Source organism: Peromyscus eremicus, chromosome 19 (genome assembly GCF_949786415.1).
Source record: "Peromyscus eremicus chromosome 19, PerEre_H2_v1, whole genome shotgun sequence".
Taxonomy (NCBI): Eukaryota; Metazoa; Chordata; class Mammalia; order Rodentia; family Cricetidae; genus Peromyscus; species Peromyscus eremicus.
Genome location: NC_081435.1, coordinates 49,231,855 through 49,251,919, shown reverse-complemented (window position 1 = coordinate 49,251,919; position 20,065 = coordinate 49,231,855). Strand labels below are relative to the sequence as shown.

The window sequence follows — 20,065 nt, the reverse complement described above, 5'->3', positions numbered from 1 at the left end:
ACTCCCAGCAACTCTGCAAGATGGAGTCCTCATTTTACAGAAAGGAAAACTGGGGCCCCAAGGAGTGGTGACCTGTTAAAAGTCCAGTTAAAACCCTCTTCAGCCAGGACTCATACCTGGACAAAGAGGAGCCGGGTCCTGGGTTTTCCTTTGAGCCTTACCATTCTGCTGGACGTAACTTGGTGGAGCAGAGGGTCAAGTCAGGAGAATGTGGGGCTGCTGGCTCACTGGGTCAGCCTCAGTCACCCACCGTGCCCTTTTCCTCCATGTCGCGGCAGCTTTAAAGTATACCAAGGTGGAGCAGCTGAGCCTCCGGGAGCGGCTGGCCCGAATCAACACACACACTCTTTCCAAGAAGACCACCAGACTGAGCCAGCTGCTGAAGCAGGAGGCGGGGCTGGTAGCCAGGGTGAGTGTGTGTGTTGGTGGGGAAGACACAGGGAAGAAAGCAGGGGGAGGTACCTGTGGAAAGTGAGACAGCTGAGGCTGAGAGTGAGGGACCACCAAGGGGCACGCCACCCTTTTGCTTATAGAAGAGCTAGGCTCCGAGCGTGGGCAGAGCGCCAGTCTGAGCGGTTCCTAGTTAGCTGCTCAGGCTGAGTAAGTACTTCTTCGACAGCAGTAGTGTTGGAGCCATGGGGCTAAGTAGGCATTCTTATCTCATTTTCACACAAAGAAGCAGAGCCCCGCCCCGCTGCCCCCCACAGCCACACAGCTAGGAAGCAAGTGAGCCAGGACTCACACTCCAGGGTCTTGATCCAGGGTCTGTGGTCTGAATGCAAAACGATCCGACCACACTGCTGTTTGCTTTTGAGATAAGGCCTTGCTGTGCTATCCAGCTGACCTCACCATCCTCCTGCCTCAGTCTCCTAGGGGCTGGGCTTACAGGCACGCGCCACCATATGTGGTTTACACAGCTTTTTAACTGTCCCACTCAGTGGCTTCCCGAGGCAGGAAGAACAGCTGCACACTGCCCCCATGTGGATCTTCTGACTCTTACACGCATGGCTTTACTTACAGACAGAGGACAAGGAATTCGATGACTTAGAGGAGAGATTCCAGTGGGTGTCTCTGTGTGTGACGGAGCTGAAGAGCAATGTGACTGCCTACATGGATAATCTAGAGGTGAGAACCCTCCAGAGTTCGAAGGCCAGGCCCACAAGCTACCGAGGTACCAACTGCAGGGACTCTGAGGTGAGGTGTCAGCCAGGAAAGCTGGCAGGCACACTGTGACCCGTAGCCACAAAACTGGGGGCTAAAGGCAGCTTCTCAACCCATTGGGGTTTTCGTGGGCCAGGGTCGAGGACCCCCCTGGAACTGGAGTTACAGATGGTTGTGAGCCACCACATGGGTGCTGGGAACCGAGCCTGGGTCCTCTGCAACAGCAGCAGGTGCTCTTAACCACTGAGCCATCTTTCCAGCCCCTGGTCTTTACATGTTTAATGCATTGATTTGAATAGGAGCAGTTCATTGGCTTACAGAAAAACACGAATAGAATCTGTAGACCGAGCACCTGGCAAAAGAATCACCCAGGGGCACACAAATAGGTGTGATGATCACAGGCCCCAAAGGAGGCAAGGGTTCCAGCTCAGAAAGGCCCTTCTAATCCCCCAGGGTGGGCAGGGACAGAATGGTGTATGTACTTGCTTGTTATGGGGCAGTATGTGGAGGGCCTGGAGAACTGCTTGGGAGGGCTGCTGAATTGGGGGTTAGGAGTAAGACGGCCATGGTGGGACCTAACCACCTGTCTCTGTTGGCCCTGGGCTCAGGCTTTTCTCAGCTTCCGGCCACACGAAAGGAGTCTGGACATCCCCAGAGGACCTGCGGAGCAATACTGCAGCCTAGCAAGGGACCTTCAGCTGGGGGCTTTCCTGCAGTTTGTAAGTGGGATTTCTATCTCCCATTCCCCATGCCCCTCCCCATGCGCGCACGCTCCTTTGATAGGCAGGTGGAGGAGCTGACAAGAGCAATATTTGGAAGTCAGGCGCTTATACAATTGTCATATCCAGCAGGGAGGGAGTGCTATTCCTGCACTTATTGATAAAAATAGCCCAACCGATGTGCAGTGAGCTGCACCCTGTACTGGGCGCCATGCCCACCTTTTCCATTCTTGACCTCATTTACCCCTTGACTCGTGCTTTGGGTGAGATACTATTAATAGCCCCATTCTGTTAATGGGAGCTCGAGGCCCAGAGAGCGCCATCTTCTGGGTCATTTACACAGATGGTGTTTGATTCCCCAAGTATCATTCTATGCAAAAATCTATTTCAAGCTCTTTACATAATAACAACACTAAGAAGTGCCAGAGATTGAGAACTTCCCTGGGCTGCACTCTGTGTACGCTACATACCATCCCCATTCTCAAATCATAAGCCAAGACTCCGAGAGGTTAGAGCAAAGGCTTCTTCTGAAGCTTTTCCATATCAACCTCATTACCTGAGGAACTTTGATGTGCTCTGGATATATGGTATATATAATAGGCATACAAATTTACTGATAATAAATCGTGAGGAATTTTATTTGAAAACAATTATTTGGTATGCATATAATTTTACTATTTATTAAAGGTGAAAGCAAATCTGTATACTAATGAGATAATGTGCTGTTTATTTTTATATATGGAGTTACATCTTGGCCTAATATTTGATACGTCTATAAGATCTCTAGACACAGAACATCTCCAAAGGGTTTCGGAGTTGATGAACATTTTGATTGTATAATCATCAATGCTGAGACCATCACTTCACATAAATACACATTTCAGAATTAATTTTGGGTCATTGTACGTTCAGAAAACTTTCTCCGTTGCCAAATCTTTTCAATACCTGTATTCAGTCACAACCCTACATGGATGGCAATCCGCGGTTTAGGCAGCCAGAGATGAGGATTTGCTACAAGTTACAGCTTGTCAATGGAGGGGGCCTGGAAGCCCAGCTCCCTGCCTCCAGCACCCTCGCGCCAAGCCCCTACCCTTTGCCACCTCCTACCCCAGCTCCCAAGCTCCCCTCTCCTTGCAGAAGCAGCGACTGAAAGGCTTGGTGTGGCAACCACTGTGCAGCCTGGCCAGAGCCCTGGCTGGCCCTCAGAACTTGATCAAGAAGCGTCTGGACAAAGTGTTGGACTTTGAGCGAGTGGAAGAGAAACTGTTGGATGTGGGCAGTGTGACCTATGAGGAGCAGGCGGCCCGGCACACGTACCAGGCACTCAACTCCTTGCTAGTGGCTGAGCTCCCACGGTTTAACCAACTAGTCATGCAGTGGCTGAGCCAGATCCTGTGCACATTCGTGGTCCTCCAGAAGGACCTGGCTGATCAGGTGCTACAAAGGGCAGAGAGCAGCATGGCCCTGGTAAGGCTACTGGGACTCAGGCCGCTGTGGAGCCTAGTCAGGCAAGGCCCTAGCTGTTGTCAGGGCAGAACTAGAGATAAAGGGAGCTAAATAGGCTGCTGGGACCCAGGACCCAGTGGGGACCCTTGAGATGTCTCGCATGCCCTTTCTCTCTGCTTCACCAGAGGCCAGGCTGGACTCTAGGCCATCCTAGGTCATCCGGGGACTCAGGAGCAGAGAAAGTTCTGCTGAGAAAACAGCAGCAGACCCATCCCTGGAGGTTATGACGAGATGGTGCCAGAGACAGGAGTCTCTTCTATCTAGTCAGGAGTGGATGTGTCCAGCTGGGATTCCCACCAGCACTTGTGGCAAGCCATTTCCTGGAGAGCACTTGCTCTGTGGCTGTTTGGGGCCGTTTCCAGGTGGTGCCTCACTCAGTCCTCAAAGCAGTTCTATACAGCGTGTGGTCCTTTCGTAACAAGCCAAGGCCCAGAGAGGTAAAAATGGCTCCTGCAAAGATGCACAGGTGACAGTAGGTTCTGGTCCCTGACTGTGTAGCGACTGAACTCTGAACACAGTGCTCTCGAGTCTTTCAAAAGGAACTATCAGCTGAAGGCATGAACAGAACTCAAAGAGCCCCTGCACCAACCACCACGTGCAAACGCGCAGTGGAGTATTTAGGTCTGAGTTGGTACAGGAGGGAACTGGCGGCAGTTCCACATCTTTTTTTTTTTTTTTTTTTTTTTTTTTGGTTTTTCGAGACAGGGTTTCTCTGTGTAGCTTTGCGCCTTTCCTGGAACTCACTTGGTAGTCCAGGCTGGCCTCGAACTCACAGAGATCCGCCTGGCTCTGCCTCCCGAGTGCTGGGATTAAAGGCGTGCGCCACCACCGCCCGGCGGTTCCACATCTTTTTAAAGATTTTTTTTTTTTTTTAGATTTATTTATTATGCATATAGTATTCTGCCTGCATGTATGCCTGCAGGCCAGAAGAGGGTATCCAGATCTCATTACAGATGTTTGTGAGCCACCATGTGGTTGCTGGGAATTGAACTCAGGTCCTTTGGAAGGGCAGCCAGTGCTCTTAAACGCTGAGCCATCTCTCCAGCCCGCGGTTCCACATCTTGCTCTGTAATGTCTGTGTCATAGCTGAATGGCTCACGAGTCAGGCCTTGGGAGCCATTTCCATGCTCTCCATTCCAACATTTGATTCCCCACCCCCGACTCTCCCTCCTCCCCACTTCCTACCTCCTTACCTCCTCCCCACTCCTGCTAACTTTCCAATCCAGGGCCCTCATCCCTCCCTCCAAGACAGGGCTTAAATGTCACTGTGCCTCTTTCTACCGACTCCTCTTCAGCTTGGAAATACCTCCTCAGCTGTCCCCCAGGCCTCTCGCAGTGTCTGGCACACAGTGACAGATGACCCAGCCTTCTCAGGAAACATTCAGAATTCTTGCGGCTCTGGAGCGGTGGGAACTGTTCCCCTCCCCACCCTCAGTACACCAGCAGAACTCAGGACACGTTACTGCTTGGTGCTTACCAGAGCCTGCCTTCTGCTGGAGCGATGGGGAGTCATGGTTTCCCTCAGTCGGGGTGGGGGGCAAAGATGTGAGTGGTTCCTCTTCTGGCCCTCAGGATTTAGTATATATATCTATACAGGGCTCTGCCTCAGGCATACTTTTCGAATTTAAGTAGGCGCAGGGCTGTGTAAAAAGAAGAGTGAATCTGATTGGATAATCCTTTTACTATCTTCCAATTCCTCCCTTCCCTACCAGTCTGCAGTGTGGGTGGGCAGGGCTAAGGATGCCAGTAGGGGGAGGTTTACAGCCATAGGAAGTGTGGGGGGTGGGGGGTGGGGGTGGGGAGCAGTGGCGGTGTCTCCTGATTGGTCTGTGCTATGGACAGCCTGGGCCCGCCTAGGATTGCTGCCAGACCTCCCTTGAATGTGTCCAGTGGGTCACTCACCTGGCCTCACTCCTGTGGTGCAAGGCCTGCGTGGTAAAAAGCAGTCTTCTCTCTGCAGCCCAGGAGAAAGGTTCCACATCACAAGTAAAAGCAGCGAGTCTGGCAATAACCCAGAGGACTGGACACGTCCGTTGGCTGTGGAGTCTCACTCTTGAGCTGTCTGATGAGAATGTGGGAGAGCCTTAACAGGGTGGAGACCTCATGGGAGAACTCAGAACTCCCTGGGTTATAAGCAATATAAGCCATGCCAAAGTAGCTGAAGCAGAGAGAACAGAATGACCTGAACCCAGGAAGTGTGAGGGTTCAACCACAGCCACTTGTAGACCTGTAATGTCAGGACTCCTCCTTTCTCTCCATCTCCTGCCTGTTTTCCTCTCTGGCTAGGCTGGTTTTCAGGCAGGCTTTGATTCTGTGTGGTGGAATACAGGGAAGACTCCAAGCCCGTACGTACTTTTACCCCTTGGAATCCGAAGGAAGAGTAACATCCGTGTTCTGAGCCTTCACACACTGCCTCCGACAGAAGGAGCCTGGCCCAAGTCCATTGTTCTCCCTTGATCTAATCTCAGTAGCTTAGGGGAAGGGATGCCAGACCCAAGACTAGCGTGTCATGATGGCAGAGGTACTCCACCCCATGGAGAGATGCTTTCTTCATGGAAAGGGGGTCGGTAGGCAGACAAAAACAGCAGCCGGACCTCTGGGACTAGAGGGTAGGTGTCCGGGGATCCCTTGGCCCCTTCTGCAGAGGCTCTACTGACAACGTCTTCCCACCCAGCTGCCTCACCACCATGTCTCGGAGCCGGACTTCCAGAAGCTGCTGGAGGACTCGCTAGGCCAGACCAGCAGCCAGCTCCGCCTCTTTCAAGAGAACTTCGAGAAGGTGCTGCCGCCCCCCACCACTCAGGTGAGTGTCTCTCATCCCTTGACGTCAGCTGTTCTCATGACGTCGTGGGTGAAGCGTCATCCCCTCTTCTTTCTTATTTCTTTCCCCTGTTACACACGGAAACATTTCTTCTTGTCTCTCTTTCTGTGAAAAGAAAACTCATATCCCAACACACACACACACACACACACACACACACACACACACACACACACTCACACACACACAGACACGCATGCATTCATGCATGCACAGGCTATCTTCCAATCCACTTGAACAGCATACCTAGGCAGCCTGTGCTATTGCATTTTATTTTACGTTCTGTTGATTATTCTGTAAGGATAGATTTCCATATCCCTCGAGCTGGCCTTGAACTTGCTACATAGCTAGGGCTTAGAACAAGACAGCTGGGATAGGGCTCCAGGAGTCTGGCAACATCTGTATTTGAGAAGACTGAAAGTGCATTTAGTCACATACGAAGTGTGAAGTCCCACGCCAGCACCATGACTCCCCAAAAGGGACCAGAGGCTCCAGGGTGCAGAGAAGCCAGGGAAGGGCCTAGCAGAGTGGGGTAGGTAAAGACGGCCTTCATGGCTGTCAGAGGGCAGAGGGTACAGTGTAGGGGGCTGAGGGCAGCCACTTGTGGGAGGCTCCCTCCTGAACTTCCCTGTCCCACCCTCATTCCTCAGTGAGGCCAGCGGAGTTCTCACAAGGAGGCCACGGACCCTGCAACCAGGGGGAAAGGGAGGGGACGTGACTTCTTTCTCTTTCCTCTTAAAATCTTTCTTGTTGGAAAAGCAATTTGTCCTTGCTGTAGAAAACAATTACAAGTCACATGAAAGCGAAGCAAAAGGAAGAAACGCGTGGTCCCCTGTGTTGCAGTTTATAGGGAGGGACACCCCTCTCCCATCCTCCCTCCCTGCACCACAGACCTCTGAATTCTTCCCTGTTCTGACTGCAAGCATAAAAGCAAACAGAAATTGGGTGGCCCTGGACAGGGGCAGTCCTGGTTATCTTTGTGTACCTTCTCTGGGGACTCCCCAGGAGCTGCTCTACTCTGAACTGGTTGGGACTGAATGGATTTGAGAAAGAAGGCACAAAGTCTTATGTCCCTGGTTTTGTGATTTGTAGCGACTGTTTTTTGTTGGCCTTTGAGACAGATCTCACTGTAGCCTAAGCTGTCCCTGAACTCAGATCCGCCTGCCTCTGCCTCCCGAGTGCTGGGATTAAAGGTGTGCATCCTGGTTCTTAATGCTGACTCTTCATCAACACTAGGATGAGGGTCTATGCCCAGATGTGTCTGGTGGACATGGATATCTTATTTGCCCTATACCCGACACCTCCCTACTCCAAAATAGCCATATGGAATGCAGTGAGTACACACATGCATACATATAGTGTAAGTAAAGAATATGGTAGATGTATATATTCACACATTTGGTTTCTCCTTGGTTTTACAAAAGGGGATAATCAGCCAGGCGGTGGTGGCGCACACCTTTAATCCCAGCACTCGGGAGGCAGAGCCAGGCGGATCTCTGTGAGTTCGAGGCCAGCCTGGGCTACCAAGTGAGTCCCAGGAAAGGCGCAAAGCTACACAGAGAAACCCTGTCTCGAAAAACCAAAAATAAATAAATAAATAAATAAATAAATAAATAAACAAACAAAAGGGGATAATCACACCTGAACCCCTTCTTGATAGTACTTTTGATGTAGATAGTGAATGGAAAAACCAAGGAAATGCAGCTTGGGCATGAACTGAGATCCTCACTCCCAAATCTCTCTCCCCAGCTAGATGGTAACTTCTGTCTGAGCAGAACTCTGCTGTCTGTCCTCGCTGCGCCGCTGTACAGTGTCCTTGCTGCACTGCTGTACAGTGTCCTTGCTGCTCTGGTGTACAGTGTCCTCGCTGCACTGGTGTACAGTGTCTTTGCTATACAAAATCTACTCTGGTGCCTTGCACACAGTAGGTGCCCAATACTTGTGGAGTGGAAGCTCCCCAGTCACAGCTAGCTGTCCTTCATCCATGGTGTACCAGCGGCTAGTATGGTCTTGTATTGGCCTCTGAAGATGCCAGATGGCTAAGGCCTGGCATACCATGAAGCCCACAACCTGGTGTGGCTCAAAGACCTGGATAAGACATTTTCTGTGGAATGACTTAGCTTGGGGGCTATGCACAGAATTTAGGGCCCAATCCTACCAGTTCTGTAACTGACAGATATCCACACTTAAATTAATTGGAAGTTTCTTCTAAAACACCATTGGAAGCTGAGAGCCAGCCGTGTGGTAGAGGGCACAGTTGTCCCCATCAGTGGACCCTTCGGTGACAGCACCAGGGCTGGACAGGATTCCCAGCTCTCAGCTCATGTTGACACCAGCCTTGACACTTTTCGTTTTTCTTTATTAAGAAATTTTCTATTCACTCTACATACCACCCACAGATCCCATCTTCTCCCTCCTTCCATCCCCCAGCCCTCCCTCCCAAGCCACCCGCATCCCTACATCCCCCAAATCAAGGTCTCCCATGGGGAGTCAGCAGAGCACAGAACACTGAGCCGAGGCAGGTCCAAGCCCCTCCCCACTGCACCAAGGCTGCACAAGGCGTCACACCACCGGCACTGGGCTCCTAAAAGCCTGCCCATGCACCAGGAATGGGTCCCGATCCCCCTGTCTGGGTGCCCCCCAAACAGTTCGAGCCAAACAACCATCTTCCGTATCCAGAGGGCCTAGTCCAGTCCCATGGGGGCTCCACAGCCACCAGTCTACAGTTCATGCAGCCTTGACACTTAACTCAAGCTCCTGTGCCTGTCTATCCTCTCAGCCACTCCTCCCAGGCTCTGAACACCAGTTTCAGGCTCTCCTGACCAGATACGGCCCCGGGAAGCTATACCAGGTGACGAGCAACATCAGTGGAACTGCGACTCTGGACCTGACGCTGCCACGGGGCCACATCGTTGCCCTTCTACAAAACAAGGATACCAAAGGCAACCACAGTCGCTGGCTGGTGGATTCAGGGGGTATGTGGGCCTCTGTAACCCCTTCATCTCCTTTTGAGAAAGCCAGCTGCTAGAAGCTGGTAGGGAGGCGTGGATGCTCTTGTGTGCCAATCTGGCTGTGCAGATCCAGGAGGGATGAGCTCAGTGACAGACGCAGTAGCTCAGTCAGCTTGCAGTGACTCGGTGGTGCATGAAACGTCGATAAGAATCAGGGGTGGCCTCTCCCGTCCAGTTCGTGGGTGCTGTGCAAGCAAGACAAGCCTTAGAGAACCTGCAAACTATTGGGCGATACAACGTGTGGAAGGGACTCGAAGAGTACCTTGAAAAATACAGCTGTGTGCTGAGAAGGCATGCTTGGATTGCAGCCACACTCTTAGAATCTGAAATAGGACTCAGACAGTAAGATCTCTACTGGTCATGGCCTTGGCATGTGCCACTAAGGCCTGGGGGTCATGTGTAACTGGGATGAAAGGAAGTTGTTCTGTGAGCCCAGGATAACAGAATAGCCCAGTGGCGTATTCTAAATGTGGGGGTTGATCAGGATTATTGTTGGAGACCCACAGGCAGTTGTTTCACGGCTTCACGGTGATATAATAGTTACTTAAGTACTTTTATGTGTGTTATAAAAAATGCAGCTAGTCAGTCCATAAGCTCATGATTACATTGATATTATTGTATGGCGTAAGGCCAAGCTTTAAAAAGCAAGCCAATTTTTTAAAAATTGGGTAGAGCAATGTGTGGTGGTGCGGACCTATAATCCCAGCATTTGGGAGGCAGAAGCAGGAGACTGACCGCAAGTTCAAGGCCAGTCTAGCCATGTAGAGAGATCTGGGAACTATACAGTAAGACCTTGTCTAAAATAATAATAATAATAATTTTAAGAAATAAATAAAATAGAAAGTGCTACAATTGAAAAACACGTCGGTGGGGGAAATACCACAAGGAGTATTCGAGGGAGGTCTGGGGCTCTCCTAGTTGGGTGAGCTCAGGGAGCGTGGAGCTTCTCTGAGCTCAGCTGCATGAGCAAGAGACAGAGGCAGTGACAGTGTCACAGCCTGACCTCAGATTGGTGTGAAGACTGTAACCATCTGGGAAGCAGGAAGCAATGGACACTCATGATGGCAGCATCTGGCCAGTGCCAGGGTGGGTGCTGGTGAGAAGGAATTCTGAAGGACAGCATCACCAATCCTGGTCCTGAGGAGAGCTGGGGAAAACAGCCTTGCTCTGGGTGGCCACTAGAGGGCCATAGCAGTAGCGCCACGAATGGGAAACAGTTGTCATACCAGCCCAAGGATGAATTTCATCTGTCAGGTGCTTCAAATCCTGTCGGCTGTCCCAGTGGAGAGAGCCTCTGTCACTGGCGATGAGCAAGCCACAGCTAGGAACAGTGAAAACAGAGTGGGGGGTGGTGGGAGGGAACTCGCAGGGTTCCTGGATGACCTTGTACTATCCCTTTAATGCTGGGAAGCCAGGCACTCACATTTACTAAGCATAGGGGGCTGACTGGCAGACATTGAACCTTCTGCATGTTTTCTAGGTCATCGGGGGTACGTTCCAGCAGGAAAACTTCAGCCATACCACCATGTCATTCCCAGTGAGAAGGAGCCCAGGGGCCAGACAGACATACATGAGGACCACTGGCTTCCAACTGCAGAGCCCACCCAACCCTCTGTCCCCACTGTCCCAGTCACAACCCAGGTGAGTCTCGAAGAGGGCTGAGGGCCTAGGGCTCAGATTTTTCCTCTACAGTTACGGGGCCTGCTCCCTGTGGGCCCACCTCCTTGTGAGGTCCAGCTGTGGCTAGTGATAACAGTGATAAGTTCTTATCCTGGCCAGGGGTGGGACCCAGAGAGAGGGACTTCCCATGTAAATACCAGGGAGTTAATCCATCACCTCCATCAGCCTAGCAGAGGGGAGTCCTCCATTCACTCAGCACTTGCCAGGTGTGGTACTAAATGAAAGTGAGAGCGATAGACCAGGAGTCGTGGTCCTGCCTGCTCCAGCTTCCAACCTCAGGGAAACAGTGATTCGATTATCATCCGTGTGAGTAAATGCAAGGTTCCCCAGAGTTCCAGGAACAGAGAGGCCTTCCTAAGAAGAATGTGTTTGCCTCACCTAGGAAGGGTACAGAGGAGTTAACTGGATAAAGGGGGTCAGGTGGGGTGCCTGGGGTATGAGTTCTCAGAGAGCACACACAGTGCATGAGGAGACCCAGTGATAGGCGAGGAATTGATGAAACCAGAGCCTGGGGGTATAGAGAGGACAGGATGTAGAGTGAGGTGCTCCCTGCGAAGACTGCAGGGCCAGGCTAGCAGGACCCTGTGGTCCTTGAAGAAGGTGTCAGTCTTCCACACGAAAGCAGTGGGGAGCACAGACACACTTGTTCGTGGAAGCATTATTCATAAGAACCCAAGTATCCATCGATATAACCAGTTAAAGCAGCTATGATAGAGCCATGTGTTTTTAGAACTCTTTCCCTGGAGAGATGCCAGCAAAAGTATACTCCCTCCTCATTGGGCAACCAAAGTCTAGTTCCACCAAAGTCCAAAGTGAGGGACTGTGACTTTATTGGGCTTACTTAGAGGAGATGGATGAGCTGTTACTCTTAGGAATGTGGGTGACCCCAAAGCAGCTGGAAAGTCTCACCCCACTGTAGATGATGACTTTCCCAAAGCTGTAGAGATGGAATCCCCCCTTCAGTTAACTGTCCAATATCTACATACTTTAGCACCTCCAGACACCATGAGACCACACGCAGTTAGGGCAGAGTCACATCCAAATGGCTGTGAGGTACAGGGGGAAAGTCGCTGGAAACTCAGAGGAGGCTCCAGGGTCCTTCCTTGCACTCCTATGAACTTGTGTGCCTCTTGCAAGTCGTTACAGCTGCTCTGATGAAGACAATAGCTCTTATTACTGGAGGATAGGGGTCTATGGCACTGTGGACTATTATATTGAAATAAAAATGAACAAAGTAGGTCAGTATTGGCATGTTACGACAAGGATGAGCATGCTAAGTGAAAGAAAGGCCGAAACACGTGGGTAGGATCCCATGATTCAAATGAATGTTCAAACTAGGGAAATTGGTAAAGAAAGAAACAAGGGTTTTTTGTTTTTTTTTTTTGTTTGTTTTTGTGTGTGTGTGTGGTTTTTTTTTTGTGTGTGTGTGTGTGTGTGTGTGTGTGTGTGTGTGTGTGTGTGTGTGTGTGTTGTTTTTTGAGACAGGGCTTCTCTGTGTCACATCCCTGGCTGTCCTGGAACTCGCTTTGTAGACCAGGCTGGCCTCAAAACTCACAGAGATCCTCCTGCCTCTGCCTCCCGAGTGCTGGGATTAAAGGCATGCGCCACCACTGCCTGGCTAGAAAGTGGGTTTTTTGTTGGCAGAGGCTGAGGTGAGGGGAGCGATGTATTTTGAAATGATACAGTGGTGATGATTGCATGTATCTGTGAATATACTAAAAGCTACAGAACTATATACTTTCCAGGGATGGCTATTATGGGATATGAATGCCATCAAAAGGAAAGAAGGAAAAAATAGAAAGATGTGTGGTAGAGGTACTGCTCAGTGGCAGAGTGCTTGGCCTGGGCAGAATAGCCCTTCAGATCTGGGGAGGGAGAGGCTGCCGAGGCCCTGGTGCTCGGTCCCCAGTGCACTCAAGGGTTTGGCTTTGCAGGGCCAGGGTCCTTGACCCCCTCAAGCAGCCCCTTAGGGTGTCTTGGGAGGACTGGGCAGACCAGTAAAGCCAAACGTGTCCCGTTGTAGACATTCACAGGGTCTGCTTTTAGCAGTCAAGGGAGAGCCACAAAGGTGAGAAATGAGTGACAGACTTTGGACAGAGAGGGGTGGGTCCAGAGGTGCTGAGGACAGGTACGGGATGCCTTAGGTCAGGGCACTGTGGAGCTGAGAGCCAGTGTCTGGGGAGGTCCACAGCTCCCACCATACCTACCTCCTTCAGTGTCAGCCAGACGTAGTGCACCGAGGACAGCAAAGAATCCCCGAGAATCTCACTGGGGACCTGACTAGCCTACTCAGTGCCCCTCCCCCACCAAGGAAAGTGAGGTAGCTGCCATCATCCAATCGTCCAGCTCTGGTAGATGTGGATGGAATCTCCAGGAAGCTCTGCCTAGGATCTCAGTGGTCCATCTGGCCCTTCCTCCCTTTCTGGATTCTCTGTGGGACTCTTAGGGTACCTTCCCATGATGCTTATTGTTCTGAGGCTTGGCCATCATCAGTCACGCTAATGGTAAAGAGTTAAAGGAAGCTGCATTGACTGGGCCCCTCCTTATTCTGCAGCAGGCACTGTGAAAAGCCTGCTCAGGCACTCATCCGTTCTGCTTCCTCAATAACCCAGAGGGTAGGATGCTGTTATCGACACTTGGAGATGATGCAATGAGGTACTGAGAAGTCAGACAGTGGTTTGTTGAATGCCCTCCTTTCTTACTGTTTTTTCCCTGTTCAATGCTTTGCCCCAAAAAGGAGCCATGTCTCCCAAACCTCACTACTCCTAGGTTAGAAACTGGGCTGGATCTGGGAACCTCCCCAGATGTGGGTAGGGAGAGGCTGCCGAGGCTACCCACTGATGTGGCTGCCGGGGTTCAAGGATACCTGTTCTGCCGGCAGGTGGTGGTACACACCTTTGATCCTTTAATCCCAGCACCCGGGAGGCAGAGGCAGGAGGATCTCCGAGAGTTTGAAGCCAGCCTGGGGTACAAAGGGAGTTTCAGGACAGCTAGGGCTGTTATACAGATAAACCCTGTCTGGGGGTTGGGGAGCCCATGTTCTGAAATCAGGCAGGCCTGACTTTATAGCTTTGTGATTGTTGTAATTGGTGAGGAATTCCCTGACTTCTCTAAGCCTCAATTTCTGGGGGAAAAGAAATGGGGGCAAATACAGGGATGTAATTGTAAAAACCAAAGCCTAGAAAAGTGCTAGACCAGTGGCGGCCACATAGTAATTATCAGCCACAGTCCTGGCAGGCATAGGGTCTTTAGTGCTAAGAATGTGCTTGGGAAGTGATGTATGGACCAGCAATAGAGACGAGAGTGTGTGTGAGAGTGGGACCATCCTTGATGGACTGAGCTCCCCTGAATCTACCACCCTGAATGTTTCCCGGTCACTCCCGTGTGTTTCAGGTGGTGGCAGCGTACCCTTTTGTGGCCAGAAGCACCCACGAACTGAGCCTACAGGCAGGCCAGCCTGTAACCATCCTAGAAGCCCGGGACAAGAAGGGGAACCCAGAATGGAGCCTGGTGGAAGCGAATGGACAGAGGGGATATGTGCCTTCCAACTTTCTGGCCAGGACCCCGAGCCCAACTCCCTGGGGCTGGAGTCTGCCCTCCTAGCATGCCCTCTTTGGCCCCGTCCCCCATTCCCGACGAAAGGGAGAGGCGTCAAGGCTGGGTGACCTAGCGGGCATGACGCAAAGCACGGTGGGAATGGGAGAGGCGAGAAGGGCATTGAGAAGGCAGCAGGAAGTGGTGACTGGGCCTTACAGAATGTCTGGTGTGGGTGGCCACAGTGGGTGGTGCCAGCATTACCCTGTCTACACAAGGAAGCAATCTGTCTCAATGCCACCGCCGATTAGCTAGGGCTTGCCACAGCTCAAAGCTGGCCCCACCTGTGCCTGTCACCCCCTGTATGTCTAAGATGAATGTCGCCCGCGTGTCAGGTCGTTGCAGGTCGGGGCATCCCTGAAGAAGAGCTGCCTGGCCCGGTGGCACGCTTCCCACAGCTCTGCCGGGAGCCGCCATTGCTCGCTGGTCACCTCTTCTTTCTTGGTGCCTTGACTTGAGCTGCTGCAGCCAGCGAACTGTGGAGAATCCTGCTCAGTGGGAAGCCCTGGGCCCAGGCGATCGATCTCCGCCGGTTCTAGGAATGGGTATGACCTATGCACAGTTCCGGAATGTGTGTACAAACCCAGAGGCGGTTCCAGGGAAGAGGGGGGTTTGAGATGGATTAGCGTGCTGTGTGAGGCAATGGTGTATTCTACTGCTGTTTCCTTGGGACTGGGAGAAAAAGGGACTTGGCAGTCACTCATGGAGGAAGCCCTGTGACATAGGTGACTACTGGCCTGTTGGGTTGGGTAGGTGAGGAATAGATTGGTTTTCCAGTTCTGGATTGAAGGGGGAGGGGGCGGGGAGCCCAGGTGGCCTAGGTTTGCCTCTGAGGCTCTGGAGGCAGCAGAGGGCTGAGGTTAGTGGATGCAGGGCCTTAGACATAGGAGGTAACTGCAGTTTTCCACCTAGAAAGAACTAAGTCACAGGATACAGTAAGGATGGCACGAGGCTGAGGATGCGGAGGCCCCTTGTCAACCAGGAAGTGTGACACCAATACCAATATGGTTAGCAGTGTCAGGATGGCCCGGCCATTGGCTGGCCTGGGTTAGCAGAGTGGAGCAGTCAGGTTGCCCCCTCTCACGTCTATGACAACAGTGCCCTTTCTCTTCACCCCAGGCTCTGTCTCAGGTCCAGTCGGCATGAATGAACACTTTGAGACATGCCCTGTGAGGGGATTTTGTTTCTGTGAACATCATGGAGTGTGCGAGCTAACAAATTTATGACATCACTAGGTGATATGATCTCATGGGACCATGACAAACACACAGCCATTGTCTGTAGCTGGCTGTCGCCTGGCACACGACAGGACTACAGTCTAGGTAGCTCTAGTCCCAGTGCCGAGTACGTGGTGAGCAAGGCATTTCTCAAATCTGGAAACAGAAGCCCCGCAAAAAAGGAGATCCTGTTCCAGGATGGCGGACCCACTAGGGCCGTGTTGGGTGTAGTCACTACTGGGCAATGTCCCTAGGCTGTTGCATTAGGCCAAGAGTCGTTGGAAGATCCCAAGACAGACAGACAGAGAGAGAGAGAGAGAGAGAGAGAGAGAGAGAGAGAGAGAGAGAGAGAGAGAGGGAGAGGGAGAGGGAGAGGGAGAGGGAGAGGGAGAGAGGGAGAGGGAGAGGTGATCCACTGTGATCTTTGTACAGCTGACCAATTTGGAATCAACCCTCTTGAGACGGTGTAAACCAGGCGACCATTTCGGTGCTGTCAAGACTACATCTGCTTTACAGCTCAAGTGCCTGTTTGTTCGCGCTGGCTTCTGAAGGGCCCTTGAGAAAGACGTCCTTGTCTCTGTCAGACGGTCTGTAATGTGCCTCCTCTGGGCTTGGTAAAGCACGAAGATGCTGTAGGATGCAAGAGCAAGACTCCCCGGTCCCTTTCCCAGTCTCAGGTTCGCGCAAAGATGCTCTCGGTTCACTTTTCCTTTCCGTTTCCTTCCCAGCCTCCCTGATAAAAATAGGAAGCACAAACCGTTGACAAAGCAGGGGCTGTGCTTGCAGCTACCACACATTCCTCCTGACCGCTCACTGTGCATGGAGCCTCTCGCTTGGGGTTCTTAGCATGGCTGCTCGCTGCAATTACCTAGGTAGCTCTAAACTGTGGCAAACCGGGAGCCCGCCCAGAGAAAGCTGATGTCTTCGACCTGGGCGTGGCTGTGGCTTTGGGCTTCGGGAAAGTAACCAGGTGAATCTCACATGCAGCCACCTTAAGGACCTCTGCCCTAGACACGCAGAGGTAACCAGGTAGGCCTGGGGGCAGAGGTAGGAAAGGGATGTGAGGTTGTGCTCCAGCTGAGCTTTGCGCTAGCTGTCTAAACAGGAAGCTTTAGAGGCCGTTTGAAACAGGACAGCCTGTTCTGTCAGGTCCCAGAATATGTATTTATTAAGTGCCATTAAAAGGGACCTGAGCGGAATTGGATGTTCTTGTAGGCATAAGGGAGAAAAATGAAATACACTTAGAACCAAGGCTATCTCATGAAGGGGAAATAAAAATGGATTCAGGAAATGTGGGTTATGGTTTCTCAGACCAGGGGTGAGATTAAAAGTCACTGGAGAGTGAGCGAAGGCATGCCGAGAAGATGGAGCGTGGCCTGGATTTTCTCCAGGGGACTCTGTGTAATGTGCCTTTTTACCCCCAATGCCTAGAGCCATTGCACTGTGTCTTATTTGTTTCACTCTTGGGCTGTCACGTGCAGACTCACAAAGACAGTTGCCTAAGAATGGAACAAAACTCCCAGGAGTTGAAGGATAGTTCACACGGTATCCTTGCTTCTCCGAGTAAAGTCAGAACTCGTTAACCCTTGGAGCACTGACATAGTTCAGGACACAAGGAGAAGATTGTATTATCCAAGGGGAGATGAATGAATTCTTGATGAATGTGATGAGCATGATGTGAACTGCCAGCAATAAAGGACTTTCTGTGACTCCTACCATTGCCTAGTACACCATTCATCCACCGGTCTTGCTAGATTTGAGAATGGCACCTTGTTCACTCATGTGTTTACTTGAGTGTCGACGGCACACCCTTGGTGCCTCTAAGGTTTGGGCATAGATGCCAGGTATATAGCAAGACATCAGACAGATGAGCTGTGTCATTTCTGAACCCACAGCCTGGGCAGGGAGGTAGACAAGTCAACATTCAGTTCTGAGTATAAGTGTCAGGATAGGAAGCCCAAGGGAGGTGTTGAACTCTGACCTGGACTTGGTGACCAAGGAAAGCTTCCTAAAGGAAATGATACATGACCTCTGACCCAATGGACATCTGAGGTGACCATCGGAGCTTAGGTGGTCAGGAGGGCAAATGCAAAAGCTAGAGGCAACAGCAGATCACAGACCTGAAATACTACGGAGCCAGAATGCAGGGATGTAAGGGTGTGGCAGAGGCAGTAAGAGACACGTTCGTCGGGGGTTGGAGAGATGGCTCAGAGGTTAAGAGCATTGAATGACTGTTCTTCTAGTGGTCCTGAGTTCAATTCCTAGCAACCACATGGCGGCTCACGACCATCGATAATGAGATCTGACTGCTCTCCTAGAGGTCCTGAGTTCAATTTCCAGCAACCACATGGCGGCTAACGACCATCGATAATGAGATCTGATGCCCTCCTCCGGCATGCAGACAGAACACTGTGTACGTAATAAATAAATAAACCTTGAGAAGGAGAGACGCGTTAGTCAAACCAGCAAGGCAGAGAGCTTCAGATTGTTCATGGGAGCCACTGAAGCAGTTCAAGCAGAGGAGTGAAGTGCTCAGGGCTGCAGTCTTTGGGAAATCACCTGGCTCTGGTTAGGTGCCTGATGTGCCCATAAATGATTACACTCTACAAGGACAGGGCGTGCTACCTCCTTCGAGAACCTTCTAAGCCTCTGTCATGAGCCCCAAGTTAGAGGTGTCCAATACATATTGCATTGATAAATGTCACCGAAGGTACGGGAACACTGAAACCCTGACTTTACGAAATTCCCCTCCAGGCTGGAGGTATACTGAGGTCATGCAGCTTTCTGGCCCTGCAGGGCTCATAGTGCTATTGGAATATCATAGAACTTGCTTGCACCAGACTTAGAGGTGCTCAGACAAGGGGGAGATTTGAGAAAGCTGAGGTGGTCATGAGGAACTTGCTGGAAGAGATGGGGGTAGATTTGGAATCTTGTAGGGAAGTAGGATTGGGAAACGAAGTGGGCGAGAGGTTATCTCCAGGTAGAGGAAGCCTGGTCTTAGGAAGCCCAGCGCAGACACATCAGGGCAGATGTGCACACAAACTCACAGAGACTGTGACAGTACGCACGAGACCTAAACAAACTCAAGCCAGACGAAATCCCGGCATGGAGGAGGGGAAGTGGGCACCAAGTCCCACCCCTAGCCAAGAAGCTATTTGAAATTGATAGCTGTTAAAAGAGGAAACATCAGAGCTAAGGGGTGGTGGCGCACGTATTTGATCACAGCACTCGGGAGGCAGAGGCAGGTGGATCTCTGTGAGTTCGAGGCCAGCCTGGTCTACAGAGTGAGTTCCAGGACAGCAGCCAGGGCTACACAGAGAAACCCTGTCTCAAAAAAAAAAAAAAAAAAAAAAAAAAAAAAAAAAAAAAAAAAAAAAAAAACCAAACCAAACAAACAAAAAAGAATTAAACAAGAGTCTGAGAGATGTCTCAGCAGTTAAGGACACTTGTTCTTGCACAGGACCTGAGTTTGATTCCCAGCACCTACATGGCAACTCACAACTGTCTGTAACTCTAGTTCCAGGAAATCTGACACCCTCTTCTGACCTCTGAGGGCCCACAGGTGATACACATATACGTGTGGACAAAACACTCACACACATAGAATAAAATAGATAAATCTAAATAAAATTTAAAGAATTAAATGAGTGTCTTGAAAGACAAAAACAAACAAACAAAAAAAAATTGAATGAGACAAAAAGAAAGAGTGTGACCGGTATCGGGGTATTGATGCTAATAGAGGAAATGTGTGAATTGTGACCACCAGGGGGCAGCAGGGCTCTTCCATTCATCCGTGGAGGTTTTTAGGAGGGGCACCTTTGGGGTCAAACTGAAATGCCGATGCAGTTAGCTGGGCAAACGAGGCAGAGAGGAAGGCTGGGAGAGGGACATTAGGGAATAGTGGGGACTGCATTGGATTGGAGCTTGCCCACCGCTTCTGAAGGGCTGCCGCTTCCTGGCTCCGAGCCAACGGCTACTACATCTGCCTGTCGCTGGTGGCTTCAGACTGCCTGACTTTTCGAAAGAAGCCAGAAGCCGGAGGTTTTGTTTGGCTCTTGGTATTTTTGCCTGTTTCATTTTGTTGTAACCCAGGCTGGCCCCACGCTTGCGGCAATGTTCCCTCCTCGGCCTCTGAAGTGCTGGGATTCCAGGCATGCGTGGCCATGCCCAGCCTTGTCCTCCTTTTCATATGGAAATCTTTATGTGGTCTACAACAGGCCCACCTTTGTACCTGTGCCTGAATGTGGGTTGACTGCCCTGGGTGGAGAATTTTCTCTGAAGAAATAGTTTCGTGTCTTGACTTCACTGGGCATGAATTTCTCTCCCTCGGATCTCTGGGAAGTATGAGTTCCCTTG

General features: G+C 51.1%; 1 protein-coding gene across 1 annotated transcript in view; it reads left to right on the top strand.

The window, feature by feature from the left end:
- The window catches only part of Arhgef37 (Rho guanine nucleotide exchange factor 37), a 31,148-nt gene extending 15,072 nt beyond the window's left edge, over nt 1-16,076 (top strand). The window contains exons 5-12 of the mRNA XM_059246505.1: nt 279-409; nt 1,021-1,125; nt 1,770-1,880; nt 3,018-3,347; nt 6,061-6,189; nt 8,987-9,182; nt 10,699-10,859; nt 14,292-16,076. Coding sequence (XP_059102488.1) covers nt 279-409; nt 1,021-1,125; nt 1,770-1,880; nt 3,018-3,347; nt 6,061-6,189; nt 8,987-9,182; nt 10,699-10,859; nt 14,292-14,501 — 1,373 coding nt within the window. The 3' untranslated portion in view covers nt 14,502-16,076. The remainder of the gene's footprint in view (nt 1-278; nt 410-1,020; nt 1,126-1,769; nt 1,881-3,017; nt 3,348-6,060; nt 6,190-8,986; nt 9,183-10,698; nt 10,860-14,291) is intronic.
- Nucleotides 16,077-20,065: the final 3,989 nt, after the last annotated feature.